Source organism: Schistosoma mansoni (assembly GCF_000237925.1).
Source record: "Schistosoma mansoni, WGS project CABG00000000 data, supercontig 0037, strain Puerto Rico, whole genome shotgun sequence".
NCBI classification, from domain to species: domain Eukaryota; kingdom Metazoa; phylum Platyhelminthes; class Trematoda; order Strigeidida; family Schistosomatidae; genus Schistosoma; species Schistosoma mansoni.
In genome coordinates this window covers 2,133,608-2,143,556 of record NW_017386026.1, presented here as the reverse complement: position 1 = coordinate 2,143,556, position 9,949 = coordinate 2,133,608, and the positions used below count along the sequence as shown (strand labels likewise).

Below are 9,949 nucleotides of genomic sequence, written 5' to 3'. Positions count from 1 at the left end.
TTCACTATGAAAATACTAAATCTCCACAAAAAATCCCTTCTGATAATAATTGATTTATATAAATAATGAATAAAAATTTTGAAGGAAAGCATTAAATAATAGTTTCGACTTTTCTATACAAAGATTTATTTATCAAAATAATCTAGATTCATAATGAGATTGTAGTGAACAAGAACACGTGTGAGAACAATCGAATATATTTAAGCACAAGATTACAGACCATCTCACTAAAATCTGATAACCATACAGCAAACAGTTAATTTGCAAACTATCAATCAATTATCTCAATCTTCACTGTTCCTTCTGCAAATACCAATCCATCTTCTCTGATTTCATTGTTCATGCATTTTCGTACCGATTGCGCTTCATTTGAGTTCTTTCCTTATCAATCTTCTACCAAAATACATTCTATATCTGACCATCACTATATACTACTTATGTGGATATAAGTAACCAACACCATAAGATGACTTGACAATCGCTAAGTTCATAACACAATCGCTTTAACCTTAAGCATAATAATGTTCATTGAAATGGATCAATATTTAAAGTACAAAACTTATCATTAATATTTTGTTTAAATTCAAAAACCTTGTTTCCAGATAGAGATGAAAAATATATTTTACTAATACATAAATTGAATAGTTATTCTTTGACAGTTTATAAGTCTTATGATGAATGGGTGTACGATAATTTTATTGTTTCGATTATATAAGTACTAAATTTAGATTTTTATTAAAAAATAAACTTTACAAATCTTGGTCATCACCATAAAAATTAACTTTGATGTCAATATAGAATAGATGAAAAGTCTCCAATAATGTAATCCAAAAAGCTCATTTCATCTTGTTTGTAATCTGTCAGCTTGATGTATTTGCGTTCTATGGTTGATGCTCACCACGAGATTCTACCACAGTACCATCAAAACCTAACATGTTATTCACTTATCTACTGAGTTCAGATAGCTATTTACTTGTGTAATAGGGACGAATTTAATTTAACTTGTAATAATTTGAATTATCCAACTATTTGACAAAGACTTGTGTTATAATAACTATATTAAGGCAATTCGTAAAGGATACACAAATGACCACCAAGACTAATAAAATTTCATTCAAAATATCAACAACAAGATAATCCAAACATCTACAAATTGAATTTGATGTTACTGTATAGACTGAAGAAAAGGTTTACATATCATTCCTAGTATTAAAAATAGACTAAGTATTACCAGACTGTGCTTAATTTTGATATGGATAAATACTTCATAAAACAGTAGATATGATGTAGTTTGATAACCGAATACTTGTTGAATATAATTCTCACCAATGGGGAAAAATATTTCCTTAGGTAAAGCCTAGAGAGTTCATTCATTCTACTGTTTCTCTCTCTCTTAAATAAATACGAATTTCGTTAATTCTACCTGGGCAATTTAATAAGTAATCAAACTATTCAGTTAGAAATGACTCAATACACTATTGTTATATCAGATTGGCAACTGTAAGCAAAACAATCAAGCTATTTGTCCTCTTTTCTTGTCAGAAGGATGTCCCGCTTAATTTGGACAAAACCTCAGTCCCAGTAAGCACAAACTAGCTGTTCAACACTTAACAAACTTTAATTTGATCAAGATCAAAAGTGGATAAAAGAAACATAAAGAGAATTGACGTTTTAATTTTTATGTATTAAGACGGTTGAAAAGTGACTCAATCGTGTTTTTTTTCTGTCTTCAAACGTAAGATGCTAATAAACTCCAAGAATACAAAATTAAACAAAGAAAATGCTTTAAATGTTTGATCGTTGTTATCATTAAGTGTTCTCATCGAACTCCAACTAATGCTGATGCTTTACCCTGACACCATCCCAAGTCAATTTAAAATCTTGTTATCATTGTATTATCCGCTTTCTTATAGTAAGGATACATACAGAACAACTGATTGATTTAAACAAAATCTGTCTAAATCAGTAGATCATAAAACAATCAAACCCATATAATAACAAAACTATCAGGGTAATTTTGTTATTTTCCTGTCATCTTTAGTTTTGCTTTCTGCTTTATAGTTGTAGATGACTACATGTACTCTTTAAGTAAAATAAAATATCCTTAATCTGGATTGTTTGTCCATAAACATGACGTCCAAGTTCTCCTACTAAGAAACCGCTGGTTCATGACTTCTGCTTCACAACGGGAAGACCATTGTGGCAAATATTCTACCAAGACAATTTATAAATCACATCTTTTGAAATATTGTACCTTTACATATTTCTTCCCTTTACATGTTATATTTCTTTTTTGATCAACCTCTTCATGCCTATAGACTGGGATGCATTCTGTGATCATTTTCAGAATTTACTTAATGTTATTATCAAAGCTTCAGAATTCCCTAAAATATGGTAACATTATTACGTCAAGATTTTACATCATTTTATAGCAAAGATGATGTTATGGATAGAAAAAATTATGCTGATAGTTAAGTCTTAACTTTGTTGTCTGGTATATAACTTACCAAACCTCTATTTCACAATCTTATAAACGTTTCAGATGAATTTCAGTTTTACTGATTTGTGCATTAGTTCATTTGTATGAAAGTATGTCAATCTTGCAGAATCATAAGAAACAATTACTAACCAGCCATTTTGCTGTTTTATAACCGTTTATTTGGAGTACTTACAGGGTAAATAAATCGTAGCTATCAATAGAATCCAGAACACTCATTTTTATTCATTTACTACTCGTAGGATTGATGTATCTTCATCCCAGTTTCTATGCTCATACAATGACTCGAGCCTATCGCCCTTCACTTTAATCATCGACGTGTTATCCACTAAGCTGCTGAGTCTAGATACCTACTGACTTGTCTATTGGCTATAGTGTTTATATCATTATTAGAAAGGGTTTGTAATATCCCATTGTTTATATTTTTGACAATATTTTGATCAGTCTCTTTTACCATCTGTGCATCGTGAGATGAATGTTTCTACATAGCTATTGATCCAAAAGTTCTTATAGAATAGATGGATTATGATTAGATGCAGAAACTAGGACTGGAGCTTCTTTATATTGGAAGTAGTCATCTAGATGTCCATGAACTTCGATGTAGAGTTTTTGTGTTAATTATCAATCGCTTCTCTACGATGAACATTAAAAGTTTATTGATTATAAAATATGTTTGAGTAATTCTATTTCATAGATAACTTGCTTAATTCAAATTTCTGTTCTTTTTTTTCTGTCATGATCTAGTTACCACTGTCAATTATGTGATATAGATAACATTATCAGTCCGACTAGTGAAGCTGTTCAATGTTATATTGACGATTACATGAATAATCAATAAATGTAATATGTATATGATGCTAGGCAAGATAATATCGAAATTATATCTCCAAACGATCTACATAAATTACATTTGTTTGAATGAGAGAAGAGAAACATCTTTTTTATCGCATCTATAAAGTTTGTCTAGTCTTTTTTTATCAAAAAAAATTAAAAAAAATAAGAGATGAGAAAACAATTTTCCACTCTACCCATCATCAATTTATTTTCATCAATATCAAATATGAGTTTCTTTATGTTCTATAATGATATAGTTTATTTTAAAGTCGTTAGTTGGGGAGGGGGTAGGGAGAAAGAAAGCAAAATAGTCGAACGAATCGGTTTCAGAATTATTGATCAGTTTTTGGTTAGTTTGGGTTTATTTTATCTGATTATCATAATCAAAGCGAATATAAGGCTTTTAAAAAAAAGTGGGTAAAACGAATAAACGAATAAAGAGGATTGATTAACTCTGTTAAAATGGTTTACAAAATTTGTTTACTTGAGAGAAATTAGCATTTTCTTGTTTCATTTTAAGATCTAAAGTGTTGATGAATAATAATTGTTAACTTCATGTGCGAACATGATCGAACTATTTGATAATTATCATTACTACAATCTCCATAAAAAACCCCAATCTCATAATCATCATGTGCTCACTTATGACTGGCTTCAAGATGTATTTCCTGGAGTTCTAGTGAGAAGCCATGACCAGTGGAGTTCAACCGTATGTGTTGTGAGGCAGTTACTCATTGAAGACAATAGTGAACTGTGGAGCAACATCGTGGATTGGTTGAAGTTAAGGTTAAGAGTTCGCGTGAGACCGAAGGTTCTGGGTTCGAATCTCGCGTGCGGGATCGTGGATGCGTACTACTGAGGAGTACAGCAATAGGATGGACCGGCCGTCCAGTGCTTCCAGGTATTCCATGGTGGTCTAGCTTTAATTGACTCATGAATTCAACTATTAAACGATCATTTAGTTGAGGATTCACTAGATCATATTTTTTTTCTTTAATTATTTTGATATTTTTTCCATGTAACAAGTATCACAATGAAACCGTCCTACATTTCACTTATCAGTCGTGAACTAGTTGTTTGAATTTTTCCTAGGATGTTGAGTAATACTATTCTCTTCAGTATTTAATATTGATTGGATCCTTTAGAGTAAGGTATATATAATTCTGTGTGGAATTGATTCACTTTGACTAAAAGGATATTTTTTCGACAACTATGTTCTGATTTTTGACAAGACGGTGTAGCATTAAGTGGTTGCATTGTGAATAATCAATATAATCATGTGGCGAGAATTTACAAATAATAAGGTTTGCTTAAACAATTCTCGCGTCTGAGCGATGTAACACTAATCATCTGTAGCTTACACAGTTCCTTCACTACAAATAATCCAAATGGGATTGTGACAAACATTCTTCATACCTTTTTATATCAAAAGTAATTTGGTACTCGTCCTTCTATACATAAATATATATTACGTAAATAAACGGAATCAGCTGGAAACCTTATATCTGGATTTCGTTCTACACAGATATATCTGTAGCAAAATATTAATAGATGATGAACAATCAAGACCAGTAGGAAATACTTTACGCAATGTGAAAATTGACAGTAACAGAAATACTGAATGTCATTTTAGATAACCCACAGAAAACCATCATATTCTATCAATTTTTACTAAAAGGCCATTTCAGTTATACACCGTAATAGTAATAATAATTTAGAAATTCAGTCAACTCACTCTTAAAGCTTCTGTAATCAGTTTAATCTCCAAATTTCCAATTCCACGATGTTGTAAAGATAATTTTTCTTTACCAAGATTTTGAATAACATATCTCAATGGACTAACTCGATTTAATGCACAAAAGTATAGATAATGTGAAATTCCTGTAGTATCATGTTTTAATTGCCCAATTAAAGACATGATTTTATCATAGTCTGTGTTCAGATAACTTTTTTCGTTGTACAACTTCACATTTACTTCATCTGTTATCTTTGAATTAATACTGAATTTTTTTTCATTGTTGGGACTAATCGTTGGGGATTTTTGTAATCTAGAGTCAATTTTTTTTCTTTTAGAAAATTCGTCACGACTTTGAAAATCTGTCAATTGATTGTGACTCGTTTCTTGAGATTTGGAATTTTCTGCCATGTCTATAAGAATCAGTAGAGATAATAACACTGAAAGATTATTCAGTTGCTTTATCAATATAGTTTTACGTTGCATAATGACATCAGTTATACAAGCTCTATACAGCTGTTTCATCCAAAGTTTGAACTCCTCACTGACGTATATCTATGATGACATCAGAATTCGAACGCCGAATCTCCAGGCCTCCCTGTGAGCCCTTTACTTTCAGGTCACAGAGTTGGGATCTGACCGTTTACATTTTCAACTTTAGTCAATTTAGAATGTTTCGTAATCACTTTTAGATATCATTGGTGATATACATCTTACGCCCAACATGGTGTAACTTTGCTGGCTATAACTACTAACTCTAACTTCGGAAATCTGTTGAATTTAGTCACTAGTAAGCATAATGTCACAAACTGATTAAAATTATAAAAAAAGTCCACCATTAGTCATCATTTGAGCGCTCAGAAAGCTCACTGTCTGAGGTCTTATTGTTGTAAGTTTGACCTCTAGTGGGGTTATACTCTATCTCTGGCATAAATTTACAGTTGAACCCGATCATGAGTTTGTATGTAGCTATAAAACATAAGTCATTTGATTCTACCTTGAAGATCAAATGGAAATCATTTTTCTCATGGGAATCGTTTGTTTCGATTTGGTACCATATGGGTTACATTGTGTATAATAATGTCAAGTTCAATAATAGGTCATAATTACAATATTTTATACGGTAGGTAAATCGGAAGTTATTTATAAATCACAAGTAAACATTAGTTGCAAAATTACTAGAAGTTATACAACATATATACCAGCTCTTAGTGTAGTTCTGTAATCCTCTACTCTTACTAGAATTGAATCAAATTTATTCTGTTGCCAAATACAATCAATCTCATATGAAAAAAGTTGATTAGTCAAAAAGAAAATACTAGTTCCCAAAGAACAATTGTAAAATGTTAAAAACGTCACCGCATCTTCTAAACAGCAATTCAAGCCTTTACTGTTGACCGATTTATATAGAATATTAGTAATTAACAAAGTATTGATAAAAAGAGATAACTCCAACACAGATCAGCTGAAGTTTTAACTAATTCAAATAGGTTTTGATTAGATCATACACTCATTCATTGATAAATGCATCAAGTTCTAATTAAATTCATTTATATTTATCCTATGTAAAGGTTTGTCTGTATTTTCAGTGGTATTAAATATATTCTTTTTATTGCTAAGCTAAACTAGACAAAACAGAGGGGGTTTGGTGTGGATTTTAGTAATTTTATATTGCTGAGAACATGAGTCAATTGAAGCTAGACCACCATCGAAAACCTGGAAGCACTGGACGGCCATTTTGTCCTATTTTGGGACTCTTCAGCAATGTGCACCCACGATACCACTTCACGAGATTCGAACCCAGGACCTACCAGTCTCGCGCCAGAGAACTTAACAGATAGACCACTGAGCCGGCATTCAACGATGTTAATGTCTAACCTCAACCAATCCACGAAATTGCGCGACAAACTTCTATTGTACTGAGGTAGACACCTGTCTCTACCTGACATGGAGGTTAGACATTAACACCGTTGGATGCCGGCTCAGTGGTCTATCGGTTAAGTGCTCTGGCGCGAGACTGGTAGATCCTGGGTTCGAATTGTGGACGCGCACTGCTGAGGAATCCCACAATAGGACGAAACGGCCGTCCAGTGTTTCCAGGTTTTCCATGGTGGTCTAGCTTCAATTGACTCACGATCTCAACTATATAAACTAGACAAATTTAGGATTCAGAAAACACACTATGAAATGCGAAGATTAACGTTAACTTAAACGCAAATTTTAAATATATGTTTTCTTTAGCGCAGACACTTGTAACATAACTCTAATTAATAGTTCTATAACAGTTCGAAGTAACTAACTATAGTGTTTCACGATGTCAACTGTTACAAAATCAGTTACTTAATAACACTCATTTTATTAGTATCAATGTATATACAGTTAAAGTGAAAAGACCTTACCACATTCAAGATCCGTTTCGTGATATTCATCTAGTTTTAAATCCACGTCATTTGATGTGTTCAAGTCATTAGTAGTGAAATTCAACACTGTTGTAGTGGATTTCGAAGTCGGCCATAAGCGACTTCTTGCTCTTGTTTTGCTTAATTTCGCATCCATCCAACTAGATGCGAATGGGGTAGTTGATGTTTCTTGTATATTAAGTCCTTTAATATCCTCTAGAAAAGAAAACCCATTATAATCATTGGACTCATTTTTTAATGAAAATACAAAGCACGAATGATGTTCATTGTTTTCGCCATTTATAAATGAGACCAAAAGCAAGACACGTTAAACAGCTTTTTTTCAGTGTAACCACTGTCTCACTACTCTAAGTTTTCATGATTAATACGATTGATATCATTTTGTCGTCTGAAAATTGAGTTGACGAATGCTTCGTAATTATAATATATTGGTAATATCGCTTAAACTGCACAGCTGAGATGATTGATTTTTCTCTCATTTCTTGATTATTTATCGATGAAGTCTGTTGGTCACGAAGTATATGGCACATAACCCCACTTTGGTTTGTTCTATGAGTTGACTGCTATTGACCAATACATAGCAATGCAACCTCCGTATAAAACCGAATTGAAGCGGAGATCAAGACCTACTTCCAATCTCCAGTGTTTTACACTGTTCCCTCAAATGATAACATCCCATAGTGGGCTGATTCTAAATGTTTTTTTCCGTCACAATTATAAACATAGGCTGAATAAAACACATGAAAGACGAATGGATAGCTCACATTTTGTCATGTTCTGGTATTTTACTAGGAGCCTGTTAACAAGTAGGAATATGAATAAACTACATGTTACTGATTATGATTCTCATCACAATTATATTTTTAACGTAATCAACTATACTTTCTGTCATTAGTCAAGTTCTATTTAGAAAGATAAATAGTAAGACTGATTCATTCTTTAAAAACCAAGTCTTAATTGTCCGTATCTAAATTGGTCAACTCACTAAGTTTTCACCAGATTCTACGATTAGAAATCCAAATTAATTTTCTTAAAAGATAACCAAGTTCAAGGCATATATGTCATTTAAGGTTACTGATTATGAATTTACGATTGTTGGTGAAATAAATGTGTTATTATTAGAACGATCAGTATGTAATATTTACATGAATCAATCAATATAGGTCACTTGATATAATGAGATTGACTATTAGAATAAATATAGATAATATCGGGTAAGAGGAATAGTATCGAAATTACGAAGTGGAACAAATTTTCGGTCAAGGATTACGCAATGTATACGCATGTACATACATAAGTTATTTGAATCTCGATATGAACTCTGATTATTGGTTTTTGTTGTGGTGGGCGGTGCCCGAAATCTAATGCTGATACATAGTGTGCTACGCGCTAACCCCCCAACAGACTACTTGAGCAAGAACACAAGAGTCAGCGAGAAAGTATACTGGGCTGGGCTACCGAATAAAATCCATAAATACTCATTCATATATATATACCACTCTGATCCTTAGGAAATTAATCCATTTCTTATTCAATGAAATGCACTTGTACTCTGGGTCTATATCTCATCGCCATCGATGACCCTTTCTCATTAGTCTACTTCTGACTGGCTCTCCATATCAGGTTTCATAATGTTAATTGACTTATATTAACTGATTCATGTAAATATTACACACAGATCATTCCAGTATTAACAAATCTCTTTCACCAGTAATCGTAAATTCATAATCAGTAACTTTTAATGATGAATTTACCTTAAACTTGGCCACTTCGGGATTATTAATTTAAATATATAGTTGTAGGACCTGAAGAGGATTTATTGAAAAGAATATTCTTCGTTAAGATATCTATGATTTTTACTATAATAGGAATTTTTGGGCAAATAACCAACTCAACTACAAACTGTATTCAGTAGTATCATTGCAAATGCATTAAATAATCATTAAAAAAAACATTTAGTTACATAACAAACAGATTCAGAGAAAAAACAATCCTCATATTTTATAGTCAATGTTCTGAATAAATTGATTAGAGCTGACGAATCAATAAGAACTCCTTTGAAAACGATGATTTATGAAGTTAACTTAGTCGACTGTAAAACTAGACACCACATTTCAATGGTAAACAGTCCGTCGATAAACCGGATTTTTCTATGAATAATAGATTAGAAGGCCATGATTGTACACTACAACATAGAATGACGAAATACTTGTATGCAATGATTCTCCATCTAGTATAATTGCATGATGTAAGATACAATGAACATGCATCAAAAATTTCACAAAAACTAATTAACTACTTCACTAATACTATTATCTTACCGTAACCTTCTAAAAACATGGTTCTAATATCTTCTTCTGTTAGCAGAAGATTATTATCGTCAATCCAACCGTATAAGAATTCATTTTGAACAATTAATTTTTCTTGATGAATTTCTGAGGCAATATTATTATTGTTATCCAT

The 9,949-nt window shown here is 32.0% G+C and overlaps 1 protein-coding gene across 1 annotated transcript in view; it reads right to left on the bottom strand.

Moving 5' to 3' along the window:
- Positions 1-9,949, bottom strand: part of Smp_146650 (nalp (nacht, leucine rich repeat and pyrin domain containing)-related) — a gene marked incomplete at its 5' end in the record, with an annotated part of 26,404 nt that extends 16,455 nt beyond the window's left edge. Inside the window, 3 exons of the mRNA XM_018790803.1 lie at positions 5,067-5,479; positions 7,466-7,681; positions 9,808-9,949. Coding sequence (XP_018646038.1) covers positions 5,067-5,479; positions 7,466-7,681; positions 9,808-9,949 — 771 coding nt within the window. The remainder of the gene's footprint in view (positions 1-5,066; positions 5,480-7,465; positions 7,682-9,807) is intronic.